Here is a 24771-nt window from a genome sequence, read left to right as displayed (position 1 = left end):
AGCTTGGCGCAGCAGCGGACCTCGGCTCAGCACAGCACGGCTTGGCACAGCACCAGGAGTTTGGCTCAGCACAGCACAGCACCAGGAGCCTGGCTCAGCCCGGCTTGGCATGGCACAGCGCACAGCACGGCTTGGCACAGCACCAGGAGTTTGGCTCAGCACAGCACAGCACCAGGAGCCTGGCTCAGCCCGGCTTGGCATGGCACAGCACAGCTTAGTGTTGCAGCACCGGGACCTCGGCACAGCACAGCTTGGCTCAGCTCAGCCCTGCAGCACCAGGGAGCTCAACTCAGCTTGGCACAGCATGGCTTGGTGCAAGGGAGCCTGGCTYGGCTTGGCATGACCCGGCCCTGCGGCACCGGGGAGCCCGGCTCAGCTAACATAGCCCRGGATAAGCCCAGCTTGGCCCGGTCGGCACAGCAGGGCCCTGCCACGCAGGGACATCTGGCGCAGCCGAGCCCGGCCCTTCGCCCACAGGACAGGCAGCGATGGCAGCAATATTTTTAGATCACCAGAAGTAAGAAAATAGCTCAGGAACGGCAGGACTCTGTCATCTCTCTAGCGAAAGAGCAGGCCGTGCGGTTAAACACAAACCTCCCCTCGGCTCCCAGGCTGCCGCCGCGCGCGCAGGACGCGCCAGCGACGGAGCCCTGGGAAGAGGGATGCGCGCGGGGGACGGCCGCGGGCGCCCAGCCCCGCGTGGCAGCGGCACAGGTTCACGCTAAGGGAGTGAAACCTGAATTTGGGTACTTTCACTGGCTGCGGCGGGACTTGGGAGGTTTGCGAGCGCATCGTTTTCATTCCTGAACTCTGCTCCCCCAGGGAGCGGGCGTCTCTCACTACCGCGGCAGTGCTGGTCCCACGCTCCGGGCGGAGAGGGCAGCTTGGTGCTGCAGCAGCAGCTCTCGAGCTCCAGCCTGTCCTGCCCTCGCTCGAGGCGGGTCCTCCCCCCTCGGCGATCGCCCTGCCTCGGCAGCGGTGCCCCAGGACAGCAGCTGCATCCTCCTGGGTAAGTGTGCGCGCTCACGCTGCTCTTGAAGCACGACCCAGGGAAGCTCCGGGCTCCAGTATCTGCTGATCTCTTTATTGTCTGGGTTACCTGCGGGAGGGGAAACCTCCTCCTGCAAACCGACAACTTTACACAGTACATTTCAAACACTCATACACAGGACCAGCACCCTGCAGCTTAAAGCTGGTCCGGAGCCCACGCAGGGCTGGCAGCAGCACAGCAGCGCACCGTGGCACAGGGGAGACGAGCTGGCAGGCAGCTATGAGACCTGCTTTGGYGCACAGGAGCGCACGAGGAACCAACCATGCCTCCGACAAGCACGTGCGCTCCTGACATGCCACGTACAGCACGTCCTTTCCCCACCTGCAAAGCCATTTCTTACTGGCACGTCTCACCCCTCCAAGGAAGCCACCGCTTCGCTAACAAGGCGAGTGCGCAGAGCCACCCCGTCCTTTCCCCGGTAAGTCACCCAAGGATCCCTCCACTGAACACCTCCAACTTCTCCCGCTGCTGCTAACGGACTCTCCCTCGCCAGCGGGCGCTGGCAGGCTTCACCACAAACGCGTGGCAGCCAGGGCCGGGGAACGCAGGGGAAGGACTGGCCCGGCTGTGGGCCGCCGGTCGGACATTTCAGGCCCTGCCGTTCCAGGAATCATTCTGGCAGAGGAGGAGCTGCTGTCTGGGAAGGTGCTGGGCAGTCACACCAACACCTGTGTGTTTATAATGTGCATGTCCCACTTAGGGGCTGCCAGGGCTCAGTGAGAGAGGGTTCACACGGGATCTTAGAAAGGCCACTCGTTCCCAGTCTCAGCTCACAGACGCCGGCTCTAGGTTCCCGTTGGCAGCTGCGGCCGCTCCATGGGCCTGGGCAGAGGATGTGGCTTCCTCCTGCCTCCTGTTGTCCTTTGGCCCGGGTCGGCACCCCAATATCGGCAGGTGACTCTGTTGAAGCAAAARAACCGAGGTCAAGCAGGCACCTCCCAGGGCTTCGCGGCCAGACCAGCCCTGGGCAGAGGCGGGCAGGAGCCCGAGGGAGCCTGTTGCGCCTTGTTGCTCCCACACGAATTGGCCGTTCCATTTTCAGATGGGAACACCAACAGACCGGGAGAAGTCATTCCTCTGGGCTCCTGCTTGAAACCAACGGCTACGCCAAGCCGACGGCCTTCATTCAGGGCCTGGGGGGTGCGAGCTCCGGGGCTGCGGCCCCACCACACAGGCGATGGCTGCAAGCAGCCCGCTCGCTCCCGGGAGGAGGGAGGCACTGCAGTGACCTCTTCAAGCTGCAGAAACAGCATCCGAGAGAAGAGACACAGAACGGGGCGTCTGAGGACGCCTCCAAAGACACCCTGTGGGCACTTCCTGAGCGAGCCGCAAGCTCCCAGCAGGACACCAAGAGCAGCAAGTTAAAAGTGGAAAAATTACACTCAAAAGAGAGCACTGCGGAGTAAATGTTATTTGAAGAGAGAGAAAGCACAAGCCCGCTGCCCAGAAGATGATTTCACCACATGGAAGAAAAGGGGCTTCCCACGGGAGGTCAGGCCACTGTCCCAGCCCCCAGCCAAGATATCCCTAACGCTTCCCAGACAGTTCCTGCGACACCCATCCCACACACAGGAAGACACAGTGGCGTTAAACCATCCATGGAGAAAAGGCGACTGCCTGTCCTTTGCAGGCAGCTCACAGCCACCCCAAGGACGAGCTCTGGTTACCATCCTCGCAGCTCTCATAGCGTCATCCAGACCGTGGGCGCAACACGGGCTGCCTGAGTGGGTCCAAGCTCTGCTGCATGGGARAGCAACCACCTGAGGGCCTGGCTGGCACAGCAGGCCTGCAAACAGGGAGCGGWTCTCCCCCATGAGGGGGCATCTTCCAGCTTGCTACAGAGCTCTGAAGGCAAAGGGCTGCGGGCAGAAGGAGCTGTGCTGTACTTCACTGCTGGAAGCCCCTGGCACGTTCTCCTGGCCGTACCTGTGCAGGTAGCTCTGCAGGAGGCTCCATGACTGGGGAGAAGACGTGGGCAGAGAAGTTCCCTCTGTCCGTCGGCACCATCTGCGGTGGGACACCTGCTGGGGAAGGTTCCTCCAGGGCCAATATGTCTATGGGGGCCTCAGCAACGTCTCTGATTGACTGCTCGAGGGCCATAGAAGGATCAAAGAGCAGAGGGGACGGGGGACACTGCATGCCATCACCCACCACGTCCAAGTCCTAAGAGAGAAAACACCAGGAGCGGCCCATCAGAAGGAGACATCCCAAGGAGCCAAGGGAGACGGGGTGTCTGAGGGGCCCTTGTTTTTCCAGAAACAGTGTGATCCAGGCTGGGAACGCTGAACTCCCACCAAAGGAAGACAAAGCGTGGGGCACAAGGTCCAGAGCCTAACATGATGTGCTGCCCCAGATGGCGGAAGCATTCCTGCAGCAGCCAAAAGGGCTGTGAAAGGGTCTGATTTTGATCTCCTTAGACACTCACCACTTTCACCCCCCGACAAGACTCGGCAGAGCCCTCTTTGCTTGCCCTGACACATAACATCAGCATATACAGTCTCAAGCTTACTCCTCCTGTCTGCCCGCTTGCTGCTGTCTGCAGCATGTGCTGATAACACCGCTGACGCGAGAGGCTGGGATTCTTCCGAGCCTATTGTTAGAGGAAAGTATTTGTTTTGGCTTTGGAGGGAGTTTTGACATCAAGGCGGGATTGTCTGCGACTCCGGAGTGGCACTTCAACAGGCTAGCGTTAYGCTAGATAAAACACAGAGGCTCTACACAGCCATACATACTGATGTAGCTCTGAATCCTTTCAAAGCAAGGAGGCAAGGTTCTCGCAAGGGTGTCTACGACAGGAAAAATTCCAGCCTGAAAGGCCCTCGACGCAGTCCTGAAGGAGGGCAGACACATGCTATCTTATCTCAGCGGCATGGAGAAGTCACACTTGCCAGTAAGGCCACTTCCAAAGTAGGCTACTCTGAGGTTCACATCCATGCCKGGCTCAGAGTACGAGGGGAGAAAAAGGCAGAAATAAGGCCCTTGGATTGTCACCAAACAGCCACTGAAACCCYGCACAGAGCAAGAGAACCCTCTTGAAGGGGAGGTGGGGGGCATACAGTCATGTTTTTCCTTTCTGACCTGAAAAAACATCTCCCACAAAGACTGTTTTCACATACAGCAGCGTGCCGGCTCTGCCTTGTGAACGCTCAGCCCCACAGGAAGGAGAAYTGGGCTCTGCTCCAATGCCCACTGAAGTCAGTGGAAGCGCTCCCCCTGACCTCAGTGGGCACGGGATCCAGTCTTTACTCCACAGCAGCTCTATGCCTGAACTAGTCTCCTACCAGGCAGCCCCAGACTAACAGGCTTTCAAGGCACTCAGTAGCATATGGTATCTCATGTTAAAGCAGTGTCTGTTGCCATCCTCTTGACTCCAGAACTGCAGGAAAATCCTTCTCCTTCAACAAACTTTAGGTTACACGATTTGCCTGCTGATGGAAGCACTCAGGAATCTTGGCGACATCCAAATTTTTAAGCAAGTGACGTCTCATTCAGAGCAGTAGCTCCAAATGACCACAGTAGTTTTGTTTAAACAAATCTCAGAGGATTTTAAGCATGTAGGCTTAACATCCATGCAGGATATCAGAATAATCTGGGGATTAAAATCCTTATGTATTCTTCATGGGAGAGAAGGAAAAAAAATCCGCTTTTTAAAAAGCCTCTAAATACGGATTTAAACAGCAGCATAGCCCTTCTAAAGGAGCAGTCACCAATCATGTTCAAAACACTACAAAAACAAGCGTTTCCCAAACCCCTCACATTCTTGTATGTTTTTTCAAGAGATGATTCTTCCCCAAGCCAGCAGGAACAAAAATAGTTCATACATCAAGCTCCTGGCAGAAGGAAAGAGATGAGAAATATTAACATTTTAGCCTCGTATTACTGGGCTGTGCATGCTTGATGCTACACAATCTARTTATTTGAGAGGAGTCCCTCACCACTTGGGCCTGCTTGCCTTGGGCTCTTTTTCCAAGGAGAGGACTGACCTGTGCACCTGCATGTACTCTGCCAGGGACACAGCAGCTTTACACGAAGCCCACGTCYGTTCCTTGAGGGGAACACCAGGTTCATTGCATTACAGCCCACTCTTCCTCCTCCCTGAGCATTTTAGAGCGACTTTGTRATATGTAATGAAAACAGCAACCTTCACAGGAAGGTTTTCAGCAGGACACCTTACTTGCATGTCACAGSTAGTCTATACTACAGCACACTGCACAACTGCTCTGACTTACATCACTGAACTCCAGGGGTAAGCTTTCCGTGGGCTGGAGCTCAGCAGCGCTCAAGTACAGATCTGTGGGGGCAGCTTCCAGCTCCTCAGGAACAGACAGTATCTGCTCAGGTACATACATCTGAGGAGGCAATCGGAGATGAAGTGGGCAGCATGGATCCTCAGAGAGGCTTACAGGTACAGGCTTGTTGCACGGCACTTCCTCCGATCCTTGACATGGTTTAAATAGAGTCTGATTAGTATCTTGACAGATGTCTGGAAAGATATGGTCAAGGGAAACTTGCACAGTATGGCAGACAAGGTATTAAAAAACATCCACCCAAAAGCATAAAAGCTCTCCACCCACCCCACCGTTCAGGGATCACGGTGTTAAAAAACATACAGTTCTCCTTCATGGTCAGGAGTCCAGACTCCAGAGTTGCATCCTGACTGCCCAGTGACATGAGCCAAATTACCTTATTTACATGATGGAAAATGGGGGCAATGCTGACAGCCTCACAGTGGGGGCTGGGAGACTTAGCTGGATACTTGTAAAGCACTCTCAGATCCTCAGATGGAAGATATTACAAATGCACAGGCTTACTTCTATTTGCAGACGTCTATTTAAAAGGCATCTGCACAAGCCTTAACATCTAACATGCAGCAGAGATACTAGCATGCACAATGCTTTTTCCAGAGCCAGGAATTTAGTTCCGGTATTTCTATCTTCCCAGTACATTTTCTTTCCCCATGGAAAACCTATTCCTGCCAGAGGTGTAAATGGGATTTCCTGCCTTTAATCACAAACAGAAACTCTGCTCCAATTGAACCTCACTTACAAAGCAATCCATCAGCAGACAGCAACTAGAGAATGAATCCCATCTTCTTCCAGCAAAAGAAARCAAGAACCCTACAAAATGACTGAGTGACCCACTGCTGATGGTACGATGGTCTATATACACCATGTTTTTATCATAAACTTTCTATTTACTACTGCAAAGAACGACCAAGCTTATTTCTTGGGCTGCTCACTTGGAGACAGAAATTCCACTCAAGTGATGATTTGATGCTTGGTGCCAAAGTTGCTTTCAAGTGTGGAGCAAGTCTTGCAAGTCAGCTATCTCAGTATCAAACCCACCAAAATAACTAGCCAGGCTGATGTTCTTGACATTTGCAAAGCTCTTTTTACAGCTTCCTTTTTACACAAAGCAGTGAGGGAGAAAAAAAAAGAAAGAGAAAAAAAAAAGAAAAAAAGTCTTTCAAACCCACATAAAATGCAAAGGACGCCAAGCTTAACCCAGTTTGGGTTGACTAGATTTCAAATTTACCACTGCATTCCAACCTCCACGCACTAAGGAAACTCCGAATACACTAACAAGATTCCCAGACAGGCTTTGGGGAGCCCATAATCTGTACAAGAAGAGCACAGAGCTCAACCCAGAAGAGCCAAATCTATCAGATACTCAAGGGCAGATGTGGTCAGAAAAGTGTCTCTGTAGGAACAGCAGGGTGGGGAGCCAGATTTTAATCTCTCTGAACGACTCCAGACCAAGCACTTTATTGGTAGCCAAAAAGCATGAATTACCAAGCTGACAAAATCACGAGCTCTACCTGCAGCCCAACAACCCAGCTGGGTTTGGTCCCTTTAACGCATTGTCACAAACAATCAAGCTTCTGAAAACCAAACAAAGCCCAAGAGCCTCCTGACAATGCACAAAGCACAGCAGACTGCAGATGTTATCGGCTCAGCAGGACTAACCAAAGTAAAATCTTGTTTGTGTCAGTGAAAGTCAGCTGACACACTCAGACACAAGGAAATAAAACCCCGCTTTTTCCACTCCCTTCTCTGCCTGCACTGCTCAGTCAGCCAGCTGCAAACAGCAACTTGCTCAAACCATTTTAAAGGTATTTATCCTGTCTTTATTTTAAAATATATGATCGCTACAGAGAAACAATGGCAGCTTCCTGCTGCCTGGGCTGCTCCCTGCGCATAGTTGGAGTCAAGTCTGCCAACTTCAATAACAAAACAAAATGAAGAGTTCATCATCCCCCTGGCTGCGAGCTCTCTTCTGGGACAGAGCACTGGAGTTTATCCTGACTCACACCAGCAACAGCTGCTAACTCAACTTGAGACACGATCCAAACCTGTTACTGGACATATCCACCCAATCCCACTTAAGGGTTGTGCAGATGTACCCAGAGGCAAAGTCTGGTTTGTGGATCCCATGTTGCTGGTAGCGATCTATAAACTGGAGAGAGGCCGGGGAAAGTCAGAGTCTGATGTTGAAAAGCCAAGGTCGTATCTGGATGTCGAACAGCCTGAAGCTCTTCAGAGATGCACGTGACACAGCAGATAAGCAGACACTGTTCAGTGTGAGATTTCATTCTAAACAACCAACACCTTCCAAGGGGCCCAAATGAGAGCAAGATGGCCCAMGGCATCCCCAGCCAGGCTAGAAACTATTCCCTCATTCAGGCCCTCTTACATCCACTGTGTGAGAAGTGTCTCAACAGTCAAACATCCCTTCCTACTCACTTGCTCACAGTGGGACTCTCATAGCACACTCAGCGGGCTCTATTCTGGATGGCTGTTGGCACCCCAGCACCTGTAGCCAAGCCTCTAAGAACCATAATTCACAAACAGAGTGTGAATTTGCTTCTATTCTCCTTTAATAAGGCCAGAAATCTGCTTGCAAATCCCTCAGGCCTGATGAAGTTCTCTTGTTGCTTCCAAGTGAATTGACCATTCCCTTCTGATGCTCTGGACTGGCCAACATACCACAGGAACACATTCCTCTGGGCTCCTGCTTGAAACCAACGGCTACAGCAAACCGATGGCCTTGATTCAGGGCCAAAATTAAAAAGGAGAATCAGGCGCACTTCAAACTGCCAGCAGTCACGAGTGCAGCCCAAGACAGCACAGACATCAAAGGATACGAGTAAGACAGTGCCTGGTCATCGGGAGAGACTGGTTGGAGCATCGAACATCATCAACAAAGGCCAAGCACCTTTGGCTGGAGCGAGTGGTGTGTGCCTGAAAATAAGTAGAAAAGAGGAGCTCAGAGCTGCACTGGAAAATTTTCTGTCTCTTTTCCAGAGAAACCCCCTCTGCTATACAGCACTTTGCTCTCAAAAACGTGCCAAGATTAAATTCTCATTTGCACTATGGTGGATTCTCACTTCTCATTACGTCCTTTTCATTCACGCTTCTGAGACATACCTGAGAGAGTAAAASAAACATCAATTTCAATACAAAGAACATTATCACCTCAAAAGGATGTCTCAAAGAATGGCTTTTCCCAGCTAGATCTTGTAACTTTAAGAAGTCAGCTAAGGGAATACTTTAAATTTAAAAATAGTGATGAAAAAATTGTTGCACACACATGACTTGGGTTCAGATTTGAGCGTGACAGCGGGCAATCTGACAGGGCCAGAAATCCAGGAGAACTGGCCTAGGATCACTCCAAGGAAAGGATAAGAGGAAAAACCCAGTCTCCAGGCAAGGCTGTAACTCAAACCAGACTGACACCAGAGCTGGACACCCACCTGCTGGGCAGCACCGTCAGTCGCCAGCATCCTGCGCTCCTTCAGCTGGCGGTGAAGCAGGGCTTCCACGCCGTAGCGCTGCCGATAGCGTCGCAGGCACTTCAGTCGCTTCAGGTTCTCACGCTCCTTGGCCATAAGCCCCTCCGGGCCTGTCAGAAGGCTGCTGCCTGCAGGGAAGCAAAGGAAGGATCAGGAAATACCATCCCCTATCTGCCACCTTCTTCCAACACGATTAAGCCAACATCCCCCTCTTTTGATAGGGCTTTTTTTAAAGACAACGATGCTGATTTTATTTTTCTGGTACTGAGAGCCAAAATCAGCTGTCGAGAGTTCCAACAGCTGATTAATGACACAGATGTCAAAGCATCTAGTGAACTAGCAGTGAGTTTTGCACACATAAACAGGAAGCACATCTTTTGGTTACATAAGAGCCTGACAAAGCAGCCTCCATCCAGAAACTTTTCCCAGTTGCTCTGTGCAGACAATGAATACTTGGGCTGACGGAATATTTTTAAACAACATCTTTTAAAATACTTTAACCAGTCAAAAGTGTACTGTGATTTTTGCAGGCAGAATATAAAATTCGTCAAATTTCAGCTTACTCATGTGCAAATTCTGGAAGTTTCCCGTAAGCATTCCCAGCTGTAATTACAGGGCAATGCTCAGCATCTGCTTTTCTATTACTGGTTTGCAAAAACAAGTTCTACAAAATTATTATGTATAAAACTTTCAGTTATTTTTACTTGAGACTGGACCGTACAATGCCCTTTTCCGGGATGAGCTATTATAGAGGCTATGCTAGAGTGCATTCTTTGCACTGCAACACCTTYAGCCAGTTATACAACGTAGTTCTTCATCTGCTGAACTACAAATTCCTGCCTTAAAATTCTGTACAGTAAGAAGTCCAACCAAAGCAAAAGTGCTTTTGCAGGAAAGAGTTGTATCTATGCTAAGAAGGAATGTCATTACAGCAATACTAGTGTAAGTACAGAAACAAACCTTTGCCGATACAGACAGGACCTTACAGATGAATACGTTTTTTGTTTATAAAACCAAAAACAGGAAATCCCATACAAAAAAGAACTTTTGTCTCAGAATTAACTTTGTAGTCTCATTTCCTGACAACATTGCAAACTTTGAAGAGCAAAGAAATCCGGCAGCCTTTCTAACCCAAATGATACCAATCTCCAGGCGTAAGGCCAGCCACAGAAATACGTTCTCCATCTCGCTTTCAAACCTACAGTAATTCTCACCCTTACAAAGCCAGCACTGCAATTACATGTGTTCCAAAAAAAAAAAAAAAGCAACAAAAAAGCATTTTTAAATGTAGAGTTCTGCATAGTCTTAACAGGTTTAGCTCAGTTGGTTAGAGCATGGTGCTGCTAATGCCAAGATTGCAGGTTCAATCCCCACGTGGGCTGAAGGTTGGACCAGATGATCTCCAGAGGTCCCTTCCAATCTTACCATTCTATGATTCTGTGTGTTTTAGAGAAGCACTGTACCCCATGGCCAGATGAATATGGATCAGTGACTACCTGTACCAGTACTTGCCTATGGCTTCATGTTCTGCCTTGCGGCTATGCAGGTATCGACGTTTCTTCTCTTTCAGAAGGTGCTGGAGTCGTTTRAACTGATCGATATACAGAGATTGCAAGCGGATCAGCTTTTCTCGCATGATCAGAGCCACCTCCTCGGCTGTGTATACACCAGCRTGCCTGAAAAGCACCCAAACAAACAGGGTAAATTTTGTAAAGACCTCCTCAGGGCTGTTCTTACTGAATAACATGGGCATTGCCTGAAACACTGACTGAGCAGGGTTTGATTAGACAGATCAATGGGTTAGGAGCAGAACTGATTTTTTTTTTTAAGCTAAGAAACCACTCACAGACTGCTGCTAAATGCCTGGCTAGATCGGCTACTCTGCACTGAAAGACAATCAACTGTAAATGTTTCACAGAAGGACCACCAAGTCCAAGACTTGCAAGTATTCAYGCCAAACAACTCACCAGAGACACAGAGTCCAACTGCAACACTAGCAACGTCATCTCTTTAACATAACCACCATCCACCCTGGTATCACACTGAATTCAGGGCGTTCTGCAGTACATGTGTAACCACCTTGGAGCCACCATCACCCAGCTTACTTTAAGGGATCCTCCTGGTCGCTATCAATGCTGTCAGCCTCGCTGTCTGGGTCCCCTCGCCACGTTTGGTCCACTGTGATAGGGTCCTGCTCGCCATCGCTCCAACTGTCCTCATCTGAAAAGATAAGTCTCTGTGAGGGACAGGACCCTGCCCTGCTTCCCAGCACTCGTTACTCCCGCACAGAGCAGCCAGGGACCATGGGGAAGGTTGTTCCAAGGCAAGTTCAGAGGTGAGCCTGCTCTGTCTCTTCTCCAACAGAGGTTTCTCMCCAGCACAATGTAAGCAAGCAACATGGTACAACAGGAAACCCACCAATTATTTGCAGCCAAAATATACAGCTCCTGAGGAGTAACATTCTTGCCTACTTAGGAACTACGAACCACCTGCCAACTCCCCACTAAGTGACCCTGCAAGAAGGGAAGCTCACCACTGAGCTGCAGGGAACAGACATATCTAACAGCAGTGCTTGACAGGCACAGCAAGAGACTAAATCAGCAATAAGGGAAGCTTCAAGACATTTCTACCTTGCAACAGTAAGAAAAGAGAACCTACGAGATTTTCGTCTGGTGATGTGATATACCTGCAATGTGACATACTTATAGTCACTGGTAGGCAAAACAAACAGGGGTGTGGGACRTGATTTTTTTACCACAGACCCCTGGATCCCATTTCTGCTATTGAATGTAGAAAGTGATATTCCTGCCATTTCCAAACAAAATAAAAAAGAAAAAGAGAACGCCTGGTTCTCTCTCACCAGTTTTCACGTTGAATTCTTACCTAGGATTCGACTGGCTTCACTGCGGCTACTCTCTGCAGTCTGGGAGCCCAGCTCTGTTTTGGCGTAAGAGCTAAGCTGGCAAAGGAGAGTCTCGCTTACAGGTCCAGGATTGGACTTTTTCATCTGAGCTTGCAGTGCCAGAGTATTCCTACGGGCATGTTCCGCGCAGAACGACACACTGGTCAAATAAATCAAAAACACGTTACGACTCCAGGTTCTCAGTCAGCCAGCAAAACGAACAAGTGATACAGTGAGAAACACTCCCTGCCCTTTAGAAGGCATATCCCACACTCACAGCTATCCTTCATGAGCAAAACGGAACTCTATCACTGACTGCTGGTATTGTTCAGAAATACCAGAGAGCCCCAAGTGGCTTGCAGACCACACATCACCATTAAACGCCACCTCTGGCACTGAAGCTGGCAGCCACAGAGCACAGCAGCAGGGAGAGAAAAGGGCTCTTTACTTCAAGCCGTGGAGCTGAACTCTTCTGCTTCCAAACATTCATACCGGACTTTAAGTTTTCATGCAGAGCACACTGGCCCACGTTAGATGCATCCTTTTTACTGCAGAGGCACCAAGGGCAGAATCAAGACTACTAGTGTTCAAATCTCAGTGACCTCTGGGAATTAAATAAAGGCCGATGCTTCAACAACTGTAACTGACTGTTCTACTGACGTGTTTACTGGGTGTCAATAATTATTTTAGGTCCTTTCATCCATAACAGCTAAAATATTTTACACGCATCAAAGAACAACAAGTACAGCCAGGTCATCAACTCCAAATAATACATGATTAGAGTATCCATGTTGAGGATTAACCATAAGCACAGACACAGGCAACTCGAGTTTGCCAGGGTTAGCTCAGGTGCAGCACCACGTGGAGGCAACTGCAGCTCCTACAAAGCACCCTGGCTCCTGATAGAGCACAGCCACCTTCTGATGACAGAGGGCAGCAGCCTGACAGTCCTGCTGCACCAAARTGACTCCATGCAGAGCTTCCAGTACTCGCAGAGTCTTTTTGCTGGATTAAGAATGCTTTAAAAATGGAAAATCACTTGTCTGAGATTAACGTAAGTGCAGCAGTAGAATAAGGAAAAGGACCCGCAACACTCGCGCTGCAGACTTATGCCTTCACACCRTGGTATTCTTGCTTCTGCCCATTTTAATTCTATACAGTACCGACCAGGGGACYGGGAAATGGAGATACTGACCCATCTTTCTTCTCTGGTTTGGGCGCAGCATTTGGACACCGCTTTCCATTCTTTGTTGAAACGTAGCTGCACTGCTTGAAAGGGGCGCTCCTGTCTTCCAGAATATGCTTAATACAAAACTCCTGTCCTTCCAGCCGCGGCTGGGAACACTGGCGGTGAGTAAAGGCACATGACAGAGGTTCCTGGGGCCGGGGCACAGGAGTAAGGCGTCCTCGACTTGACGGCAAAACATGGATCCGAATTCTGTTCATGCCAACACCTGCCAAAGAAATACAGGCCTGATTAAAAGAAATGAAACAATTAATAAAGAAGAGYCTTTGCTAACATCTGCAAACATCTGAACAAAACTCTGTCTTCCTGGGATAAGTAGGAGATGAAATTGTGCTTACAGACATAGTTTCGTAGGAAACTCAGCTTCACAGTAACCCCAATTCTGCACAGAAGGTAACACACTTCACTAACCTGAGTTACCAAATGTTGCTGCCCACCAGCACTGTGGTCAGGGTACATTTTCTAGACTCACTTTGCCCTCTGCATAAAATCCCCACATGCCCGCGGGCAACTGCTCCAACCCCACCATGCAATCCCTTCCCCCCAGAGCTTGATTTCCCCAGCCCTGTGCCCTCCCAAGGGCATGAACGCTCCCTTCCAGTGCACAATCTGCCACCCAATACAGAACTGTTCCTCCAGTCCCTCAATTCCAAGCACCTTCCTCCCTGAGCAGGACCCTCGAACACACCCACCACGTCCACCCTCCTTCTCAAGTGCCCAGTCCCCACAACCACCTTTGCACACCCCCCAACACAGCACTCCATCTTCCCAGTGCAAAGGTCACCAGCTAGCCCCCAAAATAGGATCCTTCCATCCCTGCACACCCCCCACCCCCCCCGCTGCGGGACGTCCTCCTCCCAGCACACCCCATAGCGCAGGACCCCTCCTTCCCAGCCCATCTTTCAATGCATCCCTAGCGCAGGTCCCCCCCAGTCCGCAGGGCACCCCCCTCCCCGTGCACGGCCCTGCACGCGCTCCCCCTCCCCTCGGGGCACCCGCTCCGTGCAGGACGCCCTCCCGCCTGGGGCCCCCCGCGTGCACGGCCCTCCCGCCGGGGTCCCCCCCCCGGGGCACCCCGTGTCCGCCCCCTCCCCGCTGCACCCCGCGCTCGGCCACCTCCCCCCCCCCGCCCCGCGCACGTGCTCCGCCACCCGCCTCGCGCCGGGCCCGCGCATGCGCCCTCGCGCCGCCCAGCCGCCCCGGCGCCGCCATTTTGTCCGCGGGCGTGAAGGGGGCAGCCGGGGGAGCCCAGGCGGCGGCGCCGACACGGAGCACCGGGGGGTGTGGGTGGAGCGGGGGGAGAACCGGCGCCCCCGGCCCGCGCGGGTGGGGAGAAGCCGCCGGGAGAGCGGGCAGGCGGCGGTGGGCGCTGCACGGAGTCGGCGCTGCCGCCATCTTACCTCGCCCGCGCCTCAGCCTCGCCGCCCTCCGCGCCGCGCGCCCGCCCCTCCGCCTCGTTGGTCCGCCCTACCGCCAATCCGCGGCGGCCGGAAGGGCGGTGCCGCACGCCGTTGGCCAAGCGAGCCGTCACTCCGCCGCGCGCCATCCACGCCCCCCCCAGGAGGTCACGTGGCGGGGACGGTGGGAACCGACACGTGGGCGCGGGGCCGCCGCCGCCGCCGCCGCCGCCAAGGAAGAGCCCGGGACACAGCGGTGCAGCTCGGCTGCCTCCTTTGCCGTTCACTTTTATTGATGTGGATAAATACACAGCGAGAGACAGCGCCCGCGAGCGACCGAGCACCGGCGCCGGGCCCGGAGGGGTGTTGGGGAGGAGGGGGGAAGGGGGTCCTTACCGGGCGCCCTTACCGGGCGTTGCTGCAGCCGGTGCGCAGAGGCAGCGCGGCCGGGGAAGGGGGTTGCGAGCGCCCGGCAGCCCTGAGTGAGAGAGGAGAGACGGAAGCGGTTTCCGCGCTTTGGCTCCGGGAAGGCAGAAGCTCCCGGTGGCCCCAAGGGCACCGGCTCTGCCCCTGCCGGGGGGAAGCCCTAACCCGTCACAGCTTGGAGCAGGTAGCACGTGTCTATCTGGTTTAAAAAGTTTCCCGAAGTTTAAATATTTATAAATGTTTAAGAATAATACTTAAAAGCACCTTCCTTATCCAGGCTTCGGCCCTCRCCCCCAGCGCTCGCCCGAGCAGGGAAGAGGAAAGCAGGAGGGGAGGCTCGTGTCGCCCCTCAAGACCCCAGAGATAGCAGGTATAAATCAGGAGCTGCTTTAGATAGGAAAGGAAACCTTGGGTCTGCGCCGTCCTGAACGCAGTGTTCTCTGCCACTGCACGACAAACGCCCCGTGCTCTCCCGCAAGGGGGAAAGATGCATGGCGGGGGCGCCCAGGAAAAACTTCTTCAAGAATATAGCACAGCAGCAGGAAACCCAGAGATGGCCCAATCTCTCCTCGAATAACCTCCCCAGTCCTATCACCTGCATCCACCCTGGGGCAGAAAGCCCCCAAACACCCCAAGGGCCTTCACRCGTTGCCCAAAGCACCAGCTCGCAGCCCCACAAACGCAAGGGAAGCCCGAAACAAAAAGGCGCAGAAATTATCAGGATTGCTTCTGCTGGTACCGCCTGCAAGACGGAGGTGCACGGCACCAGTCTTGCCTCCACACGTAGGCCCGAACAGGCACTGAATGCTTAAGACCTGCCCAGGAGACGCCTTTGCATGTGGCAGACGTATCCAGCCAGCACAGCAGTGACCCTGCAGTTAAGGCTTTTGCAGAAACAAGAACCAGACGCGTAGCTTGTCTTGAAGATGCTCAAGTTTTCCAGGACACATGCAGAGACTCGCTAGCATGTTACACCTGATACCTCAATGCAGCTGAGGTAAGGAATTGCTCCCTACTGAATAACGGAATGGGCAGCATGATTTGCTGCAACGCCTGACAAACCATGCTGCAACATCTCTCAAAGCACCCAGGTAAGCAAGAGACAAATCTCTGCTGGGAGCCTCAAACGTAAACTCTACTTAAAAAGTTATCGTGGTGGCTGATCAGCTCCAGCAAGCTGGCACTGACAAGGGTTAGCATTACTGTTCACTCTTTAAAGTGGAACTGGATGTAGAACAGAGTTTCACAAAAACATATGGAGACAGTAAATTTATTGAAATTTGGAAAAGTATAGTCCGAGAACAAAATAAGTCAGCTTTTCCAAAACATTAGACTGAAACTTCCCATCTCCAGCTGGATTCCCTGTTCCGGGATCAAGGTAGCAGTAAAAGCTGTGTTTCCAACTTGGTGAGATAAGGGCTGCAAACAGCAAAGCGCACACAGGATTCCCTGAACGAGCTCCCCCACGGCCTGGGCACGGCACCCTGTGCAGCCAGCAGAAATTCGTGCCCGACACCAGGCCCAGAACTGGGGAGGATCAGCACTCCCTCAAAAGCTGCTCATCTTGCCTGTTCTTATCTTATTTCTCAAACGAAGAACCCACGATGCAGCTGCTCTCAGATAAAACCCTGTGTGACTGCAGACTACGTCTGTCAACGTAGTTCACCTTTATACCCAGACTAGGCTCCACATGGCTTATATGCTTGAAACACCATTACTCAGGCCGCGGGCCAGCCAGCTCTGCACCTTTCCAGGCAGCCACCACGCACCAGCGGCACCCTGCCCCACTGGGGATGGACGGGAGGACATTACATCCTACGCTTCGGCAAACGAACTCCTAGATTTCGCATTACTCTGCCAAGGTAGCGTCGTAGCCAGCTCCCAACGCAGGGTGGTTCAACCCAGATGGGCGCCCCTTGGGCACAAGCCCGCTCTGCTACAAGGCCCCTCGCCTTGGAGGCTGAGCAGCTCCGGACCAAGTCATTTGCATGCGGGCAGCTCATCTGGACCTCTCCCCTAAAACAGCCACCTGAGGTGACAGCCAGGCCCTCAGCCAAGCCCACAGGCACCACCTCACCCTGGATGTTTGTGTAGCCACAAAACACTGCCGCGAACACCCCAACGTTGAGAATCGTGCTCCGTAACGCGACTGAAACGCGCCCCATTCACAGCTCTCCCGTTGCATCCCCATTTCCCCCTCAAGCATCAGCTCCACAACACCAGGTGAGCGAGGTCTCACGGGCACCGTGCTGAATCCCGGCCCTTCTGCCAAGCACGTAACATGCAAGGTGAAGCTGGTGAGACTCTCCTTCACCATCACCCCAGAAGCCACAACCTCCAACATGCACCCTTCTCCTTGAAGCACCACCTTCACAGGAGTTTTTCAGCAGAAGCAATGTGACCTGCCAGGCAGTCTCTCATTCAGCAGGAAGGGAGAGCCAGCCTAAACAAGAGCCGCTTTTGCAGAGCAGTTCCGAATTACCCAAGCCAGCAGCAGCTGGGATTTCCTCTCCTGCCCTTTCCACACACTGCTTCCTCTGCTCCATCTCCAAAAGGCTCCCGAACCACTTTCCATTGCGAACAGCTCAAATGGAGCCTCCTGACCAACCACAGACACAGCCTGAGCCCTTCACGAGGGTCCCCTGCAGCACCTGCCAGCATTACAAAATTAAAATGAACAAAACACTAAGATATAAGTTACTGCTTAAATTATTTGTAAAATGCCTTAGATTTTCTGTGACATATTTTAAATACCCCCCAGGACCCCCCACAGTACATGATCCCTAGAGGGGGCTTCAGTTCCAGCAGGGACAGACCCCACCACTAACTGGAAGTTGGTGGGGGAGGGAGTGAGGAACAGAGAAAGGGTTTCTTATCCTTTCACAGCTTCAACAACTCCGCGCTCTAAATACCAATAATAAAAGTTATAATAAAATAGTTCTTCGTGAGGCAGTGGAGACCAAACAGCCCTTTCCCTCCCCTGCAGGGGCAGCCCAGGTTTCAGGCTTGGGCAAGCAGGCTCGTCTGTACAAACTCAGTAGTAAAAAGGGTTTTACTTGGGGAGCGGGGGGAGCGGAGGAGGGGGTTCCGACGGCAGCGGGGGCGGTCGGGGTTTGTCCGTGTTGGCGGCTCTGGAGCTCGCGGCAGCCCGGGCATTGAAGTACTCGCTATACGGGCGGAAGTCGAAGGCAGAGGGTGCGGTCGGCTGCATGCCCTGYGCACTCAACAGTGAGTGCAACATATTGACTGTATCCTGGTAGTCACTGGCTTGGTTTGCGTTGTGCCCGTTGGCCCCCGTGGGACCCTTGTCCAGTTTGCCGTGGGGACCCCTGGCTTTGTTGACCTGGGCTAAGGAGAGCCCACCTGCATCTGAGCTGTGCCCTGGGAGATGGGCTGCCCCAGACAGGTGGGGATAAGGGAACTGCATGCCAGGGCCTTTGGAGCTTTTACTGATTTTGGGCTGGTGCTCATGTGCTGCAGCCTCCTCTGGCAGGGGCCTCTTGCGGGAAGAGCCAGACAAACTGTAGCTTTTGTGGAGCACAGTGCTCTGCTGGCTGCTGTGCTTAGAGTCTCCCGGCCGCTTGTTCCCCACATTGCTGGGGCCAGCTCCAAGCGGGACATGCAAGTGTTTGTGAGAGTGGTGGTTGTGATGGTGGTGGTGGTGGTTGGAAGAATGGCCCTTATGTTTCTCCTTGTGATCTCGGCTTTTGCCACTGCTCTCGTCCGAGGAGCTGTGCCTGTCTGCAGCAGTTGGCACCTTGATCCGCATTTTTATCTCCTCCTGCTTGGAGGAGAGTGGTCTGTCTCCACCTCCCCCAGCCACCGGGATCCTCAGCTTCAGAGCTGAGGCTTTGTCACTCTTTTCAGAGGCAGGACGCTCAGGGTTATCCGAGCCACCGATGGGGATTTTCAGGATGATTGGAGAGGGGTTGCTGTCCTGCTGGACTTCTCTCTCCCGCTGCTGTTGGACCAGGAGACTCTGCGCCGCGTAGGCATACTGAGACCGCACATTGGCCTCCATGTTCTCTAGCTGGCGCTTCTGCGCTGCCAACTCCTCTGCATGCTTGGCCCGGTACTCCTTGAGTGACACCTTTGCCGATGGGGCATTCTTGCCACTCTGCTTCTGATAACCAGCGCCATCTTGCTGTAAAGGATGCTCAGCAGCAGATGAGCTTTCGTTAGTCCTGTGACTCTGGCCAGCCTCCAGCTTGGGTGGAGGATGCTGGGACAGCCAGTGCTCAGGCTGGGACATATCCGCACCGCTCTGGTCACTGGGTGAATCCGCTGCGGCTGGCAGGGATGACCCTGCTCCAGCRGTCGAGGACGTTGACATGCTCATTAAGCCTGCAATGTTCATGTCGGAACTGTTGTTCCTGGAAATCATGTTGAGGATCGTCTGCTCCGAGAGGCTCTCGTCTTCGCCGTGGTCATCAGCCTTTGACTTCCTGGCTGCTTGAGAGGCCTAGAACAAAAGCAGAGACCAGTGATTTAGTTTGTGCTGCCACCAGTACAGCAGACCACTACAGAGGGCAGAAGCRCAACTTATCCTGCTGGCTGATCTAACAACAGGCCTAACATCTCCAATGACAGAAGAAGCCCAAGAGAGCATTTTACAGAGCAAAACACAATCATTGTAAAGAACAGACACCAACGAAACGCAGCCTCATCTGCAGTGCCAGGCAGTGATCAGGAGTAGCCAGGCTGGCTGAGCCTCGGTGACGTAACTGCCGAGTAGGCAGCTGGTTTGATGCAACAGGCTCACTCTGTGGAGTGCAAGCTGATTTAAGGACAAGCCCATTTTGCCTCTGCTTTTCCTTTCAGCAGACAACTCTACTCAAATACAGAAGCAGGGTTACTAAATCAGTTGAAAACGCGAAGTCTGCAGAGTTAATTCAAAACTGATGAACTCAAATACTGAAGACACACTTTGCAGACTCACAGTGCTCGGCTTCCCCACRCCCCCAAACACGCCCTTCAGACACTGTTTTGAATTGTAGTATCAGCCTCACACACACATAAGAAATCAGAGCTTGCATTCTCCTGCAAGCAGCAATAGTCCAAAGCAGACTCTTACCCGCCAGTTCCGAATCCGTTTAAGYCGGTTCGGAGTTTTCTCAAGGATCTGCAGGAATTCATGAGTCAGTTCTGCAAAGGAGACACAAACACAGGCAAGATGGTTAGGGACACACAGACCTGCCCTAGCCTAGCAGGGCAACCCCCTGCTTATTGATGAATGGAGCTACTGATGAGATGAAGCTATTCCAGRAGGGGAAATACTGAGAACTAGTACCACTGACCACATTTAAACTCATCTCACTGTGTGCCTTTTGCCATCTCTATTGTACCATAGAAGCTGCTGCACTGGAAACCTTGGCAAGACCAGAAGCCCTTGAGTCCATGAACTGGCCAGTGGCCATGTTTGAATGGCAGACCCAGGAACAGAGATGCCAAGATAATATAAGAGCCTTTGGGGGGACCTTGCTCCAAAACTTACCATCTAAGAGCTCCAGAGTTACAGTGCCATCAACGTATTCCCACCAGTGCTTCCCGTCCGTGGAGACTGGGATCTCCCAGTTGGACCACTTACAAGCCAGGTGGATACAGACGCAGGCCACAACGGGAGGGGTGTACTGCAGGCTGAAGGTGGTCAGGTGCAGGCTGACGTCACCAGCAGGGAGAGAGAAACAGAAAGCCATGAACTCCCAAGCCTGAACCTCAGCACACACAATCGCCCGCTGAACAGACACTGCGGAAGAGGTGGACACAGTGGGGAAGGTCCTGCAATTCCTCCCCCAGTATGACCCTACTGTTACAGGCGTCTCTATCCTGCTCTGCCAATTCACATGTTACTTCCCTGTTCTGCTCCAGCCAGTTTACGTCCAGGCACCTCTGTCAGCTCAAGGCTCTGTGGCTAGTGCAGGAGTGGCAAGGCACACTGCTGTCCCACTGAAGCCCTCCTCCAGGGGAATAAATGAGCAGTTGGGTTATCTGCCAATCCCTAACTTCTGCTGTGGGCTCTGTTCAATCTGAGAAAAAAAAAAAATCAAACGTTTCCAAGTGCAGCTCCTGGGAAGCCAACATTACTGAAGGGCATTGCTACCGTGCCAAGAACCGACAGTTCAAACAAGGAAGCTCCTAGGATCTGCACTCATCCCCTTGTGTCTCTTGAGGGACTCTAAGAGGAGCAAAGTCTCACATTCATGTCAAGGGATGTTTAACAAAAGCACCGTCTCTGTTTAGGGTTAAGATCTGTTTCACAGTTAAAGGAAAGTCTGTACAGATCCACACAGGTTATACCTTTTAGAGTTATCCTGAATCTGACCTGCAGCAAGATTTGGCCCGTTTTGTATGAAAATTACAGCATGTCTCACAATCCACGACTTAATCTTTGATTAAAAAGCAGGTACTAAAAATCACCTTCCTGAGAACACACATGCTCAACTAGTGAACAGGCCCTTCTAAGCATTTAGGAAGGTTCTGGACTTTCTCAAATGAATGTTATGAAAGGGACTGAAAGGACTGAAGCTCCTGCAGTAAATAACACTGCACACTGACTGCATACGAAAAGCTTCCAATTGTTTTACTACAGACAGGCTCACGTAATTCTAGCCATCGACTGCTGCAGAGCCAACTCAGGCAGGCCCTGCTCTCCACCCAGAGCCACTCTGCATGCAACACTGTAGAGCAGTGACGCAGTAGTGTTTCATAGGGAGCCTGGCCACCTATCAAGCATTCATGAGTAAATGAATTTGCTGTGTGACAGTTTGGACGTCAATGCTGGGAAAAGCGGTCTAGATAGCATTAAGGACAGGAGAAGCAATCCTGAACTGTTCACCAAGAGGAACTCAAAGCAGATGTCTGATTTGAGAACTGGGATGTGTTCAGTCCCAGCAAGCCTACTCTTCACCTGCAGGAACTCCAGGTTCACTACATCCAGCCCTCTCAAAAACCTGTGGCAGCAAGTTCAGTGTAGGATTTGCCTGCTGTCAGAGTAGTACACTAGTGATTTAGTCCTCAAAGAGTGTTTTACGGAAACAGTTACACCGTGTACCCATGTGCAGTAGCAGGATGGCATTATCTGCACTTCTTCAGCATGCTCAGGTTAGTTTTTTCCCCCAGTGTATCGTGGAGAGACAGAGATATGCATCCATAGCTGAAAAGTCTGAAGCCATTTCAACGACACTGTACTTATCCATACATCAAGAAGTCAAATCCAGGAAATTCAGAGCAAGAAAAATAAACCTTTGTCTAGTCAGCCAAGGTAAGAAGTAAAGTTAAGGTACACAAACAGCCTTAACTCTGCCCCATAACGATGCCAGAAAGGAATAAAAGTTAAAAATCTGTTGCTACACCTGATAAATCTAGYTCACTGCTCAAGCGTCCTAATCACGTATTTCTCAGCACTGCTTCAAGGCAAAATCGAGGCTGTCTGGATGCATTTCTTACTTTCTGCCTAGATTTCTTTCAAGTATAACTTTAACTCATAATTCCTTGTTTTTATAAGTATTACTGCAGAGATAAAACATGTTTCAAGGATGGATTTACTTATATATTACCAACACAGTCTTCCCTCTACATTAGCTTATGCAGTAAACCCGCAATGTAGTTCTGCTGCAAGACCTACAGGCTTCTGAAAGTTCTGCCCCTTGGAGCTATGTAGCATCTTTCAACAAAAAACTTCTCACAGCAAGCTGTGGACTTGAGCAGTTAACTTCTCTCACGGACAGAGAGAGGAGGGATACGGCTTGCCCAAGGCCATGCCTATTTGCTGCTCTGCCAGGGTCTGGAAATGTTTTCCGACTCTGCAGGTTCACCTGTGTTAGCAATGGTATGCTACTGAAGGTGCAGCTACAACAGAGATGGCTATTGCTTTTCCATCTTTACCTATAACCTAAAAATAAGTAATTCTGGAGAGAGTTTTGCTACTTCAATACCAACTAAGTGCTCTTTCTGCTGGCACACATTTTTTTTAAATTAAAAATGAAAACTTCATCCTTATCTAACCAGCACAGTTATGCTAGATTTTAGCAGACAGAACTGAAGCCTAACCCATTTTCCCCTCCCTTTAGAGTCATCCATCCTTTCATTTCTGCAAGCTCTTCCTCAGAAACAGAAGATCTCCTGTTTCCTCAGGTTAGTCCTTTCCAAACATAATTTGCCTGAAGCTGCTAATCCAGAAAGTAACTGATAATGCTGTAAGTCAAAATACAAGGACTGGTATCAGCATTACAGTAAAAATCCAGGTAACCTGACAGAACTATCCAGACCTCTCAAGGTGAAAACATAGGTGACTTTCTTTTCCAAGACTGTCTACAGGCACTATGGATAATCTCTACAGGACCCTCTGTCCAGTCATTCAGGCCAGACAAGGCTATTGTTTCTGTCTTGTAAGCTTTTTTTTGCTTTATACTTGAGATCAGCCTTCTTTGGGTACAGAAGATACTTATTCACAATTTGCACAGCACCTAGCCCAGTGAAATTCTACTCACTAACCCCTGCATACTAAATAAGCAAAAACATACACCTTCTCTTCAAGTCCACTCCCTACAGATATTCTGTTTTGAACTTTCAACAACAATCTAACTCCCTGTAAAAAGAAAGTAGTGATGCTCCAGAACATCCTGCTTTTACCTGTCCTATCTGATTTTGCACTTCTTTTTATTGAAAGCTAGAAAGAACAGAAATCTTCCCTCCTGCTGAACAGGACTGAGCAATCCCCTATTGCTCACAAACTAACCAATCCCCCAGGGATCACCAGTAGCACATTTCCTCCAGATAAAACCCTCTGTCAAATATGAATCAATGGTAAATAATAACCTGTTGGTAGCCATGAAATAGGAAGTTTGYGCCAAGTCCTTGCTGGCTGAAAGAGAAAAGGAAAGAGTAAAGAGTTAGTCTGGATATTCTGAGAAACTCTTTTACATTTTAGTTTAAGAATCACAGATCTTTTACCACCAGCACAAAAAAACAAAAGAGCCAGCACAGTTTGACTAACTTCACATCACRTCTAGAGAAGGTTTGTAGAAGTTACTGTACACAGTTTTGTGTTACGCTGCGGTTCAGTACTGCCACAGCATTACGTTAATGACTCGCAACTCCATCTACTTTGAAATTCATTATGGTGATTAAGGATATTGACTACAGGCCAATTTTTTGTCAGTACCAATGACAAATGCAGCAGAATACAGCTTATCTTCACCACTCTTCTCTGTCAAGCTCAAGTTACTTGAAGGAACAGTCCTCTGCAACAGAGCACTRCGAAGCCCCTGATGCCTGCTGTCTCTTACCTCGCACTAGCTGCGTGCACTTCACCACGTGGGTATGTGGGTGGTCAATAGTGATCTCAAAGCCTGGAAAAACACAGACATACAGCCATCAGGTAACTAGCAGCACATCCCCTGAGATCTATGAAACTCATGTTGCCTGCTCCTGGGGGACAAGCCTGGTTCTCCCCTTCCCTCCTACAGCCTTGCTCTCTGCTCCGAGATGAGCAGGAATAGAGGAGCGTGTTTTCCTTTATCCAGAAGGTTCAAGTTCTCCAGCCACAAAACCTGAAGGTCACGGCTCCTGCCAGGCCTCCAAGCAGCTAAATGACTTCTGTGCTTGGAAGACCTCACTGAAAACAAAACAACTATTAAGGATTTTAAAAATAGCAGGACAAAGCATCTTACAGCAGCTGAGAGGAAGGAGAAGACAATGGCATTTGCTCAAAGGAATTTCTGTCACCCAGAAAGCTAAGAGGAAGCAGACGTCTTCCCTTTGAAGGAGCGTACTGCATTAAAGTCAATTGAACTTAATCCTTGCTTCAGTTTCCTATTTAGTTTGTACATTATGGTTTAAAGAAAGAAAAACCAAACCGGTCTGTGCGTAGCAGAATTGGCTTTTTCTGTGCAGAATACATGAACTGTGAAGTTTTGTTTTGTTGTTGTTGTTTTTTTTTTTTTTTTTTTTTTTTTT

The 24771-nt window shown here is 50.9% G+C and overlaps 2 protein-coding genes and 2 non-coding genes across 10 annotated transcripts in view; all 4 read right to left on the bottom strand.

Annotated features, from left to right (window-relative positions):
* Positions 1–1063: 1063 nt before the first annotated feature.
* KANSL2 (KAT8 regulatory NSL complex subunit 2) lies at positions 1064–14416 on the bottom strand. 7 transcript variants are annotated; one of them, XM_085321411.1, is made up of 11 exons: positions 13330–13529; positions 12941–13199; positions 11727–11905; positions 10949–11063; positions 10352–10519; positions 8805–8967; positions 8196–8292; positions 5281–5534; positions 2978–3214; positions 2719–2791; positions 1873–1951 (listed from the first exon to the last, which is right to left on the bottom strand). In XM_085321411.1, exons 1-10 carry the CDS (start codon positions 13448–13450, stop codon positions 2741–2743), a joined length of 1644 nt encoding a protein of 547 aa, XP_085177537.1. In that variant the 5' UTR covers positions 13451–13529; the 3' UTR covers positions 1873–1951; positions 2719–2740. The 7 variants fall into 7 exon arrangements, with proteins under 7 accessions (XP_085177542.1, XP_085177536.1, XP_085177539.1 ...); XM_085321412.1 differs by having other exon boundaries at positions 2719–2788; XM_085321416.1 differs by lacking the exons at positions 2719–2791; positions 13330–13529 and adding an exon at positions 14392–14416 and having other exon boundaries at positions 1064–1951.
* Positions 2055–2187, bottom strand: LOC146586382 (small nucleolar RNA SNORA2/SNORA34 family). Its single transcript, XR_014897821.1, has one exon. It is a non-coding gene; the product is annotated as a small nucleolar RNA SNORA2/SNORA34 family (small nucleolar RNA).
* LOC146586381 (small nucleolar RNA SNORA2/SNORA34 family) lies at positions 7978–8113 on the bottom strand. Its single transcript, XR_014897820.1, has one exon. It is a non-coding gene; the product is annotated as a small nucleolar RNA SNORA2/SNORA34 family (small nucleolar RNA).
* Positions 14417–14645: 229 nt separating the features above from the next.
* The window catches only part of CCNT1 (cyclin T1), a 12731-nt gene continuing 2605 nt past the window's right edge, over positions 14646–24771 (bottom strand). Inside the window, exons 5-9 of the mRNA XM_085321409.1 lie at positions 24102–24164; positions 23632–23677; positions 20309–20472; positions 19889–19959; positions 14646–19276 (exon numbers count right to left, since the gene is read on the bottom strand). Of these exons, the coding sequence (XP_085177535.1) occupies positions 17867–19276; positions 19889–19959; positions 20309–20472; positions 23632–23677; positions 24102–24164 (1754 nt within the window). The 3' untranslated portion in view covers positions 14646–17866. The remainder of the gene's footprint in view (positions 19277–19888; positions 19960–20308; positions 20473–23631; positions 23678–24101; positions 24165–24771) is intronic.

This window comes from Rhea americana, unplaced genomic scaffold (genome assembly GCF_003343005.1).
Source record: "Rhea americana isolate MKP2758 unplaced genomic scaffold, rheAme1 scaffold_693, whole genome shotgun sequence".
Taxonomy (NCBI): domain Eukaryota; kingdom Metazoa; phylum Chordata; class Aves; order Rheiformes; family Rheidae; genus Rhea; species Rhea americana.
This window is presented reverse-complemented; position numbering and strand designations above follow the sequence as displayed.